The 14159-nt window shown below is 37.9% G+C and overlaps 3 protein-coding genes across 3 annotated transcripts; 1 reads left to right on the top strand and 2 right to left on the bottom strand.

Annotated features, from left to right (window-relative positions):
* Positions 1-220: 220 nt before the first annotated feature.
* On the top strand, positions 221-4607 carry LOC131025758 (putative pentatricopeptide repeat-containing protein At5g43820). Its single transcript, XM_057955547.1, has 2 exons — positions 221-645; positions 2761-4607. The coding sequence occupies exon 2, from the start codon at positions 2806-2808 to the stop codon at positions 4453-4455; it is 1650 nt and encodes a 549-aa protein (XP_057811530.1). The 5' UTR covers positions 221-645; positions 2761-2805; the 3' UTR covers positions 4456-4607.
* A 731-nt stretch (positions 4608-5338) lies between these two features.
* Positions 5339-10171, bottom strand: LOC131025748 (phosphoacetylglucosamine mutase). Its single transcript, XM_057955537.1, has 10 exons — positions 9877-10171; positions 9698-9781; positions 9365-9627; positions 8454-8573; positions 7888-8030; positions 7534-7776; positions 6549-6964; positions 6290-6465; positions 5975-6071; positions 5339-5666 (listed from the first exon to the last, which is right to left on the bottom strand). Exons 2-10 carry the CDS (start codon positions 9756-9758, stop codon positions 5512-5514), a joined length of 1674 nt encoding a protein of 557 aa, XP_057811520.1. The 5' UTR covers positions 9759-9781; positions 9877-10171; the 3' UTR covers positions 5339-5511.
* A 598-nt stretch (positions 10172-10769) lies between these two features.
* LOC131025743 (somatic embryogenesis receptor kinase 5-like) lies at positions 10770-13823 on the bottom strand. The gene is made up of 4 exons (XM_057955531.1): positions 13050-13823; positions 12567-12827; positions 11678-12475; positions 10770-11379 (listed from the first exon to the last, which is right to left on the bottom strand). The coding sequence occupies exons 1-4, from the start codon at positions 13480-13482 to the stop codon at positions 10910-10912; spliced, it is 1962 nt and encodes a 653-aa protein (XP_057811514.1). The 5' UTR covers positions 13483-13823; the 3' UTR covers positions 10770-10909.
* Positions 13824-14159: the final 336 nt, after the last annotated feature.

Genomic DNA, 14159 nt, shown 5'->3' with positions numbered 1-14159 from the left:
TTTTTCTTTATTTGGATTATCATGATTGCAGCATGAATTTAAATTTCAGAATAAATAAATGGTGCTTTAATCTTCAAAATATTAAGGGTGTTAGTCTGAATTTAGGTTTCAGTCGAGACATGGTGATTCAATTTCAGAATTTTGAGGGTGTTTTCATGGTGTTGAATTTTAGAGTGATTAAAGTCTGAATTTAATTTCAAAATAAATAAATGGAATAATTTTAATAAAGTTAAAAAAATTAACTTCAAAAGTTAATTTGGAATTAAGCATTTAAAAAGTATCATTAGCACTACTACTACAAATTTACTTTTACTCCACTAATATTTATTTTAACAATTTTCTTAAAACTTGTATTTACCTGGAACTCTATTTTAAGGGCGGATGACGGGATGAGTATAATTTTTATACTTAATTTAAACTGAAATTCTAAATTTCTAATTACAAATAAACTAAAATCTGAGTCTCTGACTCTCTTTCTCGCCTTTCTGTCGTCCGCCGGTTTCCCCGCCGCCGCCCCGCCTCCTCACGTCGGCAGCGGCGCTGCAAGCCTGCAGCAGTGCGCGCGCTGCATTCGCCCAGCTGCACCAGTCCGGCCTCCGCCGCTCTGCTCGGCGCCTCTGTCGAGCCTTCACAGGCAACCAACAGGTAAGTCATTTTCATTCAAATCAAGGCTTGAATTAGGGCTCAAAACTCTATTTTGTTTTTAAATAATTTTAGAGCCCTCTTGGCAAAGTGGCTACGGAAGTAGGATATTTGTAGAAATCGGTGTTGGTTACACTGGTTTCTAAGGAGCAATGCTACTTGTGCGCTTGCCGTTGTTCACAATACATGTTGTCAATAACGCACTATTTCTAAATGGTTACTTATTCTACATATGATAGCTATGGCCATAGATTGCCCTCTACAATCGAGGTTATTCGTGCTGAAATTGGCTGCTCTTTTCTCGTGAAGAACCTGAAAGCATCACACAAGTAGTTTATTGAGTGTTGATGTCTTCTCTTACAAATTAGTTTTCCTTTTGGCAGATCATGGACGTAGTTTATCCTGGTAAATTCTATTAGAGGATTCTCCATCTCAGGTAAAATACGATATTCTATTATTGAGTATTTCCTTCTAAAATTAGTGAAGTGTGTGTTCCCATTGTTTCTACCGTCACCTCAGTTACTAGAGTGTTCTGTAGCCTATTTAAGTCCCAGTCCATTGTCATGCTTCACTGCTCAGTTACAGAAGTTTATAATACATGTTTATAGATCTTAGCAATCGGCAGCCACTGCCGTAAGCATATCTTGCTCTATGAGTTTCTATTATTCTTCAAGTTCTCCCTTTTCCAAAGTCAGATGTAGCTTTGTTGTTCCCAGTTCCCTCCCTATTCTTGATCCTTTTTCATGTCCTCATCTATTCCTCTTTAAAACTGTTGTAGACATAGGTAAGCTGTAGTTTCAGGGTTGAGGGCTGGAAATTACTTTGAGTTGAGTTGTTTCTTAGGCTCTTATTGCAATGTGATCAGTCATCAGTATATCCTTAAGTTTGATAACCTATCCACTAAGATCAAGAATTCTATATAAGCAGTTTTTTTCTGGGTTCTGTTGAATTAGTTTGTGTTAGTATTCTTTTTTCCTAACTCTAAATTTATGACCCCATGGTCTCACGGATTCCTTTAAACTAATCACTCAAAACGCTGATGGTATCCAAGAGACAACTCAAAATCTTAAAGTTGATAGCTCCATTTTGTTATTTCTAGAATGATATATTCTGCATTTAGGCATTTGAAAAATTTGCATATGGCCCTTTCCAATTGTGATATTATTCTGTGAGTGGCTGACGGGTAACACGGATATTGATCAGAATCTTTTTTGTTTGACCAAATTTTCTAAATCACCAGGACCTTTTATTAAGAATAGATCTGTCCAATTTAGCACTAGGTCTGATCATTTTGTTTTCCATTAATTTTATCCTTAATATATGTCTGTATCAATTTCTATAAGTTGTATCATATACATTAATTACTATGCTCTAGCTATACAGTGTCTTTTCTTAAACCTTGTAATAGCCTTCATGTTAATTGGCTTTCTGCACGTACTTATGTACCTTGAAGTGAAGTACAAGCCTAAGGAGACACACCTTCCAATTATTTCCTACTAAATGAGACTGATTTCTTTTTGTCCAACATCATGTTGATGTGAACCTTTTAATGACCAAGGAGTCCCTTAAGTTAAGAGGATAAGATTTTTCACTATTTATCTAAAAGGATTTTAACTTGTCAAAAAATCCCAGAATGTAGTTTCATTTAATCTTTTTTTGCCCTTGATATGAAGGAGAAACTTCTAGATCAAGTCGTACAAAACTTAGCTTCGCTTTATGAGAGAAAAATAAATGATATGTAAAACCTTTACCACATTTTGTAAGTTCATTATTTATCATTGCATCCTAATTTCGTATGAACATAAGTGCGTTATAAAGAATATATGCTTACCCATCATTGGAGGATCTGAATTGCTCAGACTTTATTGATAAATTTGACTCAATTATGTCTTTTGGTTTATGTGTCCAAAAATGTAATTACTATGCTATATATATACGTACGACCAAATTGATGTTTATGTCCTTTGTTCTATCCTTAAGAATTTTGGTATCATCTTATTAGTCTTGATCCTTAGTTACTGTTAGATACTAGTAACAACATTTGTGAAGTGTCTTTTACATTATGCTTGAATTACAATTTGTATTGTACTTGTTTATTTATTTTTTCTTTGGGCACAGAGTTGCTGGAGTCAGATCAAAATATTGGTGCTTCCAATCGAGATAATGTTTATTAGAGGGATTTCATTAAACAAATTCTGGCGCAGTTCGCTGCTGCTCCATCATTCCTATCTGGTTTTCACAACTCATTATTCGACAGAGCAACTTGTCATAAATACCTTAAACAATAATAGTTCTAGCTGTGATGAACGTCATATACTGAACCAGCTCTGCGATATTTTTCCCATATCAATCCGGAGCCCTAGTGATGTAAGTTCATCTTGCAATCAATTGGATATTAGGGCTGCTGATGATTTTCTGCCGCCTGAAGATAAGTTGCGAGGAGTTTTCCTGCAGAAACTCTGCAGCAAAACTGCAATTCATTGCGCATTGGGTGGGGTTGGTGTAGAATTAAATGATGACATATTTTCTAAAGTAGTGAACAATGGAGACTTAAGTGGCGAGGCAATGTTAGTATTTTTTGATTGGGCAATGGAGCAGCCAAATTTGTCAAAAGGTGTTGGTGCCTTTCATATAGTTCTTAAAGCATTGGGTAGGAGGAAATCATTTGTGCATATGATGGAAATGGTGAAAGATATGGGGAACAGAGGGGTGAGCGTGAATTCTGAGACCCTTTTCATTGTTATGGATAGTTATCTTCGTGCTCACCGTGTTTCCAAAGCTACAAGTATTTTTGGGGAATTGGAGAAGTATGGGTTAGAATGCAACAAGGAAACTTTGAGTGTTGCATTGAGTTGTTTGTCACAGCGATCACATGTAGGAACAGCATGTTTGTTGTTTAATAGAATGAGAGAGAAGGTGCAATGTGATAGTTCAATGTATAATATTATCATAGGAGGGTGGTCGAAGTTCGGTAGAGTTACCGAAGTTGAGAAGTTTTTGAAGTTGATGGTGGATGATGGAGTGGAGCCTAACTGTGTTACTCATAGTCATGTCATTGAGGGGTTCGGCAGAGCTGGTAGGTTCGATGATGCGGTCAGGATTTTCAAATACTTAGAGGAGAAAGAGAAAGTGAGTGCACTAAGTAGTGAGGTTTACAATGCTATGATCTTCAATTGTATTGCTAATCATGACATTGATGGGGCGTTGAAATACTACGAGGGGATGCTACGCGATGGTTTTGAGCCGAATGTGGATACCTATGTCAGGATAATACTGTACTTCCTCAAAAAGAGAAGAGTTTCGGATGCCATAGAATTGCTCGATGTGATGCTTGATCGAGGCGTGGTTCCTTCAACGGGGACTTTGACCGAGATGTTGAAACCTTTGTGCAGCTACGGCCCGCCCTATGCTGCGTTGATGGTTTATAACAAGGCGAGGAAAGCAGGGTGTAGAATATCGATGACAGGGTATAAGCTGCTGTTGATGAGGCTATCTAGGTTTGGGAAATGTGGAATGCTGGTGAAAATATGGGAGGAAATGCAAGAGAGTGGGTATGGTTGTGATTTGCAGGTTTATGAGTATCTCATAAATGGTCTGTGCAACACAGGGAGGCTTGAATGTGCAGTGGTGGTTATGGAGGAATGTATTAGCAAGGGATTATTCCCTAGCAAAATCATTTCTAGCAAACTCAATAATAGGTTGATGGATTCAAATAAAGTTGATGTGGCTTACAAGCTATTTCTCAAGTTGAGAAAAGCACGTCTAAATGAGAATGCCCAAAGATATTGGAGAGCTAAAGGCTGGCATTTTTAATTTATGATTATTCAAGGGAAATAGGGTGAAGTCAACTAGGAAGGTAATTCTTGTAGCAGACATGATGTTTATCTTGTAATAAAATGTTGTAGATACTAATATATACATGCACTTAGTGAGCAATGGAATAAATGCACCACATCAATCCATCATTCTTCGTGGCATTTTTATGATTTTTTATTATCTTTCTAAATTGCCCTGTCGCATATGGATTTTTTAAAAATGAAATTCTATATAAAAGTATATTTATATTCTTCCAATTAAAAATTCACATTTTTATTGACAAATTTGCTCTAATCCCATATTGACTTTTTATGAGATATCAATAAATGAAAATCTAAATAAAAGAATACGTCTATTCTCTCAACTAAAAGCTCACAATTAATTGGAGTAGTGATTATGATTAATATCATTCGAATTATATTGCCAATTTAATTTGGTCATACAATAGTTTATGTTTTGCTATACTCTATAATGTTCGAGCCTTTATTGTGATGAATAACTTAAAAGGAGTTTGGTTAATTAGGGGTAATTACAGTGTGAATTTGTGACAGAAATAAATAGTAACATCACGTTTAATCGAGTTAGAAACAAATATAAGTATACAAATAGTATCTTCAATTCAATTTGCCCAAATAATTTTTTGAAATAAATAGTAATGTTAGAATTTCTATTGAGAGATAACCAATTGTAACAATTAATATTACTCATTAGATATTTTATATTTAAAAAAATTCAGGTAATTACCGGATATTAACATATGTTAATGAGATCAGATGAGAATGATAGTGAAATCACTTTTTAATTGTATTTGGAATATGTACCGATACATATTCTAATCTGATTCGATGAATTTATATATGCTGACAATTGACAAAAACAATTTCCACCAAAACAATGTTTCATGGTTTATTCCAAAATAGTGTTTCATTGTTCCCGGAAGAACCAAGTTAAAGATTGTCAAATATTTGTTTAAAGATATGAATCTGCAAGAGTATAGAATCAGTAGGTTGCAAAATCGCAGAAACTACATAGCTCAACAGAAGAGTAGGATTCTTATGTATGGCCAAATCCAAGATATTGTTCCACAAGCCTCACCACAGAATTAGCTAGGTCGTCTGCTGCTGCTTGGGTCGATGCTTCAGCATACACTCTTACCACATCTTCGGTTCCTGAAGGCCGTATGAAACATCTTCCTTTTTGGTATTTAACTGACGAAAAGACAAACGATAAATTAATCCTCAGTACTTGGTACAAGGTACATAAATTCCAGCAAATTTGCGATTTATGAATGTTCATCCCACATTCTTCTTATAAAAAAGGAAGGAAACTAATCTATCTAAACACTTCATTGTAAAAATTCAATTATGTACTGTAGTAGCATAACTGTATAAGGTGGGAAATGCCATAACAATGTATGACTTAAGTACACTTGGAAGCAAACAAATGCTTCAGCTAAACATAGCTTTTCAGTAGTATATAATTGTGAGATTCGGCATGTGTTGCAAGATAAAGTTACCAGTTTCAGCATTAATAACTTCTTGTATACCAGCAGGGGTCACAACTTTAGTCTCTGCATTTTCAGTAGTAACTGCAGTTCTGTCAACAACCTTTACCTGTAGAAGTGAAGGAGGATTGTAAAGCACACGACATTACATTAATGGAAAATCTTAGGCTTTGTTAGGGTTCATTTTTGCCAGTTTAGAAACATTTTCCTATGAAAAAACATATGTTTGGGAGTAGGAGTCTTTGATTTTATTTTCTTTCGGACTAAAACAAGATTCGCGAAAAATTCTATACAACATTGAAGGATACATCTAAGGAGAAAACTAACCTTAAGTTGTCTACTAGGTAAATCTTGATATAGTTCATTCCATTTATGAATAGACCATCCCATATGTTTCAAGATAGCCTCCACTAAAAACAATCCGCTTAATGCATCTCCAACAGCCTGATTAATCAATCTGCTTACAGCCAATAATCTCAAAGCAGCCTTATGTTGATCCGAATCTGGAAATAACCAAATAGAATGATTTGCTTTATCGGAAGCAAGTTTATAACATAACAAGAGGTAACAAAAGAACTCACTTAACCTTTTGATATTGATGAAAGTTCCTGGTTTTTTATCTCCAACCACGATAGAAAAGCATCTGAAAACAAGACAGTTCCGTGCCCATTGGCCTCAAAATAAATGCCAACATCATACTCGGCAGCTTTTTCGTGCAGGTACTTGACTCCTGTTGGAGTCATAACAACTTCCAGTCCCATCTGCTTCAGGTAATCAGTGGATGCACCATTAGCATAAGCAGTTTGTACCACACCAAGAGAAGCTTTATAGGAATTGTATGCCTTTCCATCTTCAGGTCCAGTAAGAACGCATAATTGCTCCTTGAGAAACAAAGCAAACAGAGACAATATCTTGTCCCCATCAACAAGGTCAATCTTATTACTATTTGATAATACATAGAAATATACGAGCCGATCAGCATCTCCATCCAAACTGGCACACCTGAAACACTAGAACCATACAAGTTCAGGGTTTCAGTCCTCATTAACAAAAGATTTCAGTAACCTTGAAAAGAAAATTTGTAAGACTTCTTTAAGTGTCAGAGGAAAACCATAGATTAAATTATTTTAAAAAATGATAGCTTGAGTGGTAAATTACAACACATAAACTATCATGAGTCACCAACAAAAATATAGCTATACAGTAATTTCACCACTTAAGCAACAATTTTCCATTTACGAGTTAATGTCAACATGATAGAAGTACAACAAAAATGATTCAGTCAGTAAAGGCTTGTGAAGCCTTCTCTGATATCTCCTCAAAATAATTATATATGCATCCAAGAAAAAATCGTGCAAAGCAAAATGTTCTTTACTAATCAAAACAAATGATGCTACAATTTTCATAAAAGGAAGATACTTATACACCATCACTCAGACAACAAACAATTTGCACAAGTAAAAATTTATGATTTTATAATTCATATGCAGTTTAGAGATTATCTTAAAGTTATGAGGCCCTTACATGAAAAGGCATGACTTACAATAGGAATCAGAAGGAAGATAGCTCACCTCATGCCAGCATCAGCAGGGCCAAAATTGCGAGGAACCATCTTCTCTTTCTGCACATAGTCAGCACCTACGCCTTCATTAAGTACACCATCACCACAATTGCGAACATCAATTGTCAAATAACCTAACCCCGTCTTCAAATTTTCAAGCTTTTCTCCTCCTACCCCATCAGCGCCATCCACAATCAGTTTATCACTCTCATTTTTGGTGCTATCTCCTTGGGGAATATAATCCAACAAACACCTGAAATATCACATGTGGATTTAAATGCCACCACCTCTGACAAAAATCTCAATCTCAGTCCGATAATCACATATAAAATAATACTTTCCAATGAATAATACCAAAACTAACCTAAAGGACGTCAACATCTGGTTATAATAATTGAGTTCAGTTGCTTCAATACCCTTGTTTTTTGCACGAACCATCCAATGCAGTTGAGGAGTTGTCACAATTCCCATATCTGAGGCAGTGGTGCCCATAAGTGAAGTTATGCCCTAATTAATATTAACCAACTTGCCCACATCAGTACTTTTAAACAACAAAACCCTAGGTTGGAAATCTTACTGAGAAAAAGATATGTTTATATCATGCAGTTTACAAACAGGAAAAACTGAACCGCAAGAATGATTGTGTGAAGGACACAGGGAGAGCAAAAAAGTGACAAGTGACATGTAACTAGCCCCAGTTTGAAATGAAATAGAAACAGAAGGGCAAAGTTTGGCTTGAGAACATTTCTTCAGATAAGTGAATGCATGATAAATATCCAATTTCTGTAAAAAACCAAAAACAATAGATAGATATCCAAATGCAGCACTATGTTAGATGCTCACAAGTAGACCACAAGTGATTAAGAATTTTAGAGTGCTGCATGAATATGGAGCACACAAAAGAAGGATAAGAATAAAATGGAGCAGTACTTGTTTAGCGGCCTCAAGAAGAGTCTCTCCACTGGGCCTAGTATCCCTTCCTAAATAAACTTCCGCTGCAAGGGCTCCTTCAAGTATAATGTTTTCCTTCTTAATGAAATCATCCAGCAACTGTATTGATAAGCAAAAAAGAAATCTCAGTTAACCAAATAAGCATAAGGGAATAAAACCTCCACATGGACAAAATTGATTTTACAAACACCAATTATCAAAAGTGTTGAAAATATTGAAACACTATGGAAAAATATCATAGAGGATAAAGGAGAACACACGCAGAGAATGAAAGAAAAATATTTGTAGACTACATTGTGTAAAAGATAACTCACAAATACAAGAAGAAGAGTATATATACTCTTAATAAACTATCTAGCAACTAATCTAAGCAAAGTAAAAACTAATTCTAACAATATGCGCTTATTAGTTTTCCTTTTTCATTTTACATTTTAACAAAAAGCAAACACACCCATCACCAAGCCAACAGCTCACTACGCCAAAACCTCGATTTCCAAGTTCAAACAAGAGCATAGCTCCAAAAACTAAAGCAGGAATCATCACATAGAAGTCAGAACTCGCTTCTCCAAAATTAAAACCGTCCTTACACACACAAGATCACAAATTTGGCAAACACTTTTGTACATCCTGATGTATGGTGCATCCACCCCAATTAGGGTTCACCAATCCCCAAATAGAGTTTATTATTCCCAATTAGGGTTTATTAGGTTTCATTAATCACAATTATGATTTAATTAGGTTATATGCACCGGAGTGTGCCTTGACACATTTTATGACTTGAACAATTATAAGAAGCATAGAGTCCAAACAGAAGATTCAAATGCAAAAAATCATCATTCATCAACCACGAAAGGTATATTCAATTGAAGCAGGAGGGTGGGTAATCGAACCTGGAGGAGGGAATGGTGGTCTGGAGCATTAGCAAGGGTGTCGGCGAAGGGTTCCCATGTCTGAGTGAGCATTCCACCAGATGGATCAGCCAGTTTGACACCATTATCAGAAACCTGATTGTGGGAAGCGGTGATCATCAGCCCGATCACTGACCTCGTCTGGATGGACCGCAGAGCCGCCAATATCCCCACGCGGAATACCGTTGATTCCAGCAACGATGCATCCGCCCTAAATCCCGATGTTCCGTACGAAAATTTCGCTCCTGCAAGGAAAATACTTTGATGAACGCGTCGTATCTTGAAATTACAGCGGAGGAATGATGGGTGTGTTACCTGCGGGTATGGGAAAGCGAGATGCAGAGCTAAGGAGAAGCGATTGCTGCTCTGGGTTCATTCTCTGCCTTGCTCTTCTTGCTTCTGGTGAATCAAGCCGAACAAAATCAAAATATGAAGAGGAAGAAGAATGTATATTGTGGATATTCTATTGCATAATTATTCACTCTTCCCAGTACCTGTCAAAGAAATATTTTGTTTATAAAAAAATTAGAAATTATATTTTATTGAATAGAAATTCTTAATTATCACATCTATTAATTCTAGAGTGATGGAGGAGGGAAGGTCGGAAGGGGAATGCAAGAGAAGGTGGTGGCCGACAGTTAGCTTGGGAGGGGGAGGCAACAGGGGTAAGTTGCAGGGTAAAGTAATGGTGGGTGGGGGGCTGAAATTGCAGATACAAGAAATGGGGAAGGGGGTAAAGGGCGGCGGATTGGGTGTGTCGTAGTGGGGGTGGGGGTGACTTAAGTTTTTCACATTTTCTTTTCTTTTTTAAATTTTAGTTTTCTATTAATTTCTTTTTATTATAATTTCATTAAAGATAAAATAGTCAATTCACGCAAAAAATGATTATGATCAATATATTTTTATTCTTATGATTATTAGTATTAACTTTTTGTTAAGCGCCAAATTCAAAAGTGTCAATTGGAACGAACGGATGGAGTATTAACTTTTTGTTAAGCGAATGGATTATTTAGGACTATTAACACTTAATTCTATATAGAAATCTGTATATCTATAAACCCAAACAATCTTTATTCTCTCTGCAAAATCATAGGCGATGGATGTCTACGCCGTAAACGATTATCCACGCTGTCAGTCAACACGAAAGATTAGCAAGGACAAGGTAGGAATGATGACATATATAATATGTAGTCTCTTTGTTTCATGATTATGTTTAATGCTTATTTTTCTACACATTGCTAATTGCTTCACGCGAGACACGAGATTATCTCCTCAACAACAAATACCGTTTCTTCTGGTATTTGGAGATTTCTCTGATTGCTTCATTTTGACACTCGAAACTTGTCTTAATATTACTTGTTCCCTAAAACTCTAGGCTATACCCATATTTAGAAATTATTACTTTTATCTCAACTATATTTGAAGTTATTTCGTACTAGGTAGCGCGACATAGCCTCAACTAACAATGATACTAGTTTAGCTGATCGCAAACATAATTTATACATGAGAGATATGATGCTCAAACGTTCATGACGACTGCAGCTCTCTCACCACCGCCGCCATTGTTGGTCTACTCTGTGGATCATCGTTGGTGCAATCCAAAGCCAATTTTGCGAGCCGCGCACCCTCACTTTCACAGTACTTCCCCTCAAGCCTCCCGTCCATCAACTCTCCCACTTTCCCCGACTCTGCCGCCGTCCTCACGGCCCCTGAGAGCACAGTCTTGCCGGAGAGCAGCTGGAGGATGATGACGCCGTAAGCGTAGACGTCGCTCTTCTCCGTGAACCGCCCCGTGCTGATGTACTCCGGCGCCATGTACCCCAGCCCCGCGCTCACCTTGAGCGCCGAGTAGACGACGTCGTCCGCCAGCAGCTTCAGAAGGCCACAGTCCAGAATCAAAGGCCTCAGCTGCTCGTCCAACACCACTTTCTCCACAGATATGTTTTGATGGATGATGGCTCCCTTGTTCCTCTCATTTCTGTGCAAATACTCTATACCTGCACACACCCACAAATATAGCATCAACTCAAAAGATTTCAATTCGGGGGTGCTCGAGCCCACCCCAGCCCCTGGCCTGCAGTTATCAAATTGAGTAAGTTTTACATTATATGTGGATCAAATCTTGATTCTTTCTTTCCTCTATTATTGTGGACCAACAAACAATCTCATCAATGCTGCATTTATAGCAAGGATTTATGATGGTCTGGTGCCCCTCCTCCCAAGATATAGTATGTGTGGTTCAATTTCTTTCTCGATCATCAAACATTAAATATGTAAATAATTCTATATACCAACCTTTTGCAATGCCGTGGATGATTGAGACTCTTGTTGGCCAATCAAGGATGATATGATGATCATCTTCACCATCAAGGTAGTGAGACAAGTTCCCTCTGGACACGAATTCGTATATCAAGAAGCACTCCCCTCTAGCCTTGGATGAGCAATAGCCCTTCAACTTGACAACATTCTCATGGCTGAGGGAGTTGAGCAGGCTCATCCCCTTGAAGAACTCGTCCTCATCCGTCTTGCAGCTCGTCTTGCTGATGCTCTTGATCGCCACAACCGATCCATCCTTGAGCGTTCCTCTGTACACAGCAGAGAACTTGCTCCGCCCCAACAGATTCGCCTCCGAGAAATGGTGAGTAGCCGATTCCACCTCCTCCAGATTGAACTTGTGAGAAGGAGATGCCTCGTGCCAATGTTCTTGATGAGGAGAGGCATGGCTCATGATAGCAACCTTGTGCACATGATCATCGCAGGCATCTGACTTGTGCCCAACTTTCTGCTTTGCGCGGCGATACTTGACAGCACAAACCAACGCTACCACGGTTAGGGCGAGGGTTACTGCAACGGCTCCGCCAACAATGCCTATCTGTAGCAGCCTTGATGAGGAGCCAGAGCAGTGTGAGTGGCTGCTGCAGTTCAACGGGAGAGCTGCTGATCGCGGTATGCTCGTTGCAGGCGTCGTGTTGGCCGTTGGATCGGCCTCATTCGTGTTGTCCCAAGCAGTGCAAGCTCTCAAAGAAGGGAAACCAGAGCCACATAGACCAGGATTGTTCTCGAAATGGAATTCTTCATTCAACCGCCTCAAAGCTTCAATATGCATTACAATCATCAACAAATTAACAGAAATAACATAAAAAATTAATAGGATTGGAATTTGAAACACAGGTAGCTAGCTCACCAAGAGGGACAACTCCAGAGAGTGTGTTGTTTCGAACATCAAGAACTTGTAATGAAACGACATTGGCTAATCTGATCGGAATTGGCCCAGAGAGATGATTGGAGTTCAAATACAATCTCTTCAACATCCCTAGATTTCCTAAGCTTCCAGGAATCTGCCCTGTTATTCTGTTATTCTCCAGCGCAAGCACACTTAACTTTTTCAAGAATCCCACCTCTGTGGGTATATTTCCTGTCAGATTGTTGCAGCACAGCTGCAGCACTGCATTTTTGTACACCAAATTAATTGATCCCATCAAGAACTCGTGAAAAATTTAATTCGAAAGTGAATTTTTTGAATCTTAAAATATTGGGTTAGATAAAGTTGGAGAACAAAAGGTAACCAAAAAGTTATTCACTTTTACACATTTTTCACTACACAAAATTCAAACCTCCTTTAAATCTGTAGAAGAAAAAAAAACAAAGAAAAGCAAATTTGACAAACCTTGAAGACTAGCCATGCTTCCGATCTCAGGCGGAATATTCCCAGTTAAATTATTGACGTTGAGATAGAGATCGGTGAGCTCGGTGAGATTAGCAATTTCTCGGGGGATTTCGCCGCTCAAGGAATTGTAATGCAGGTAGAGACCGGACAAGCACTTGAGCTCCGCCACCGCCGCCGGCACGCTTCCGGCGAGGCCCATTCCCTGCAGCGAGATGTTGGCCACCTTCCTGTGCTCGTTGCAGGCCACTCCCTGGAAGGCGCCGCCGCACGGGTCGCTGTCGGCCGTCCACGACGAGAGCCGCTTGTTTCCCGGATCCAACGACGCCTTTATCTCCATCAACGCTTTCAGCTCTGCGTTCCCGCAAACCAGGTTTATGGAAAGAGAACATGCAACGCTGACCACGATGAGAATCAACACGGGATTCTTCTGCATTTTTTCAAGAAGTAGTGATGAAAATGTCAGGCCCTTCTAAGAGGTTGTTTTGGGAGAATTGGGTCAGCAGTTATCCGGAGAAAGAGCAGCGAAGAGAGAGAGAGAGAGTGGGGAAAGGGTGAGAGAGGTTACGACTTTTGGAGCGTATAAACACATGCATGCACATTCTACAGTTGTATTTTTTATTTTTATTTTTATTTTTGTAGAAACTATTCTACACTACTTGTATTTTTGAAATACTGGTGAAGAGCAGGTTTCCAGCCTTTGTCTTTTGTATCTAAATTTTCTATTCTGTTTGCAGTAGTGAACGATGGGAATATTAATTATTGCCTTAATTGGTGGTGGGCACAAGCAAGTATGGACTCAATTTAATATATATATATATATATATTAAATTGATATATAATATAGTAAGACAAATATTGTTTTTAAAGGAAAACACCAATTAAACTACAAGATTATAACTGAAGAAAAAGTGTCGAGATTAAGAAATATAACAATTATTTATGACTAAAATTCTTTGACCAATAAAGACCTAACATTAAGCTTCTAGCCGCCTTGAACTCTATTTAAAAGCACATTTACTTTTTATAATTGAATATTTTTATCCCATTTTAAGGATATGATGATCAAACAAAATTAGCTTAAATGATAAAATAATCAAGAGACTTGAGATA

Source organism: Salvia miltiorrhiza, chromosome 1 (genome assembly GCF_028751815.1).
Source record: "Salvia miltiorrhiza cultivar Shanhuang (shh) chromosome 1, IMPLAD_Smil_shh, whole genome shotgun sequence".
Lineage (NCBI taxonomy): Eukaryota > Viridiplantae > Streptophyta > Magnoliopsida > Lamiales > Lamiaceae > Salvia > Salvia miltiorrhiza.
The sequence above is the reverse complement of the archived record's forward strand: the minus strand, read 5'-3'. Positions and strand labels throughout refer to the sequence as shown.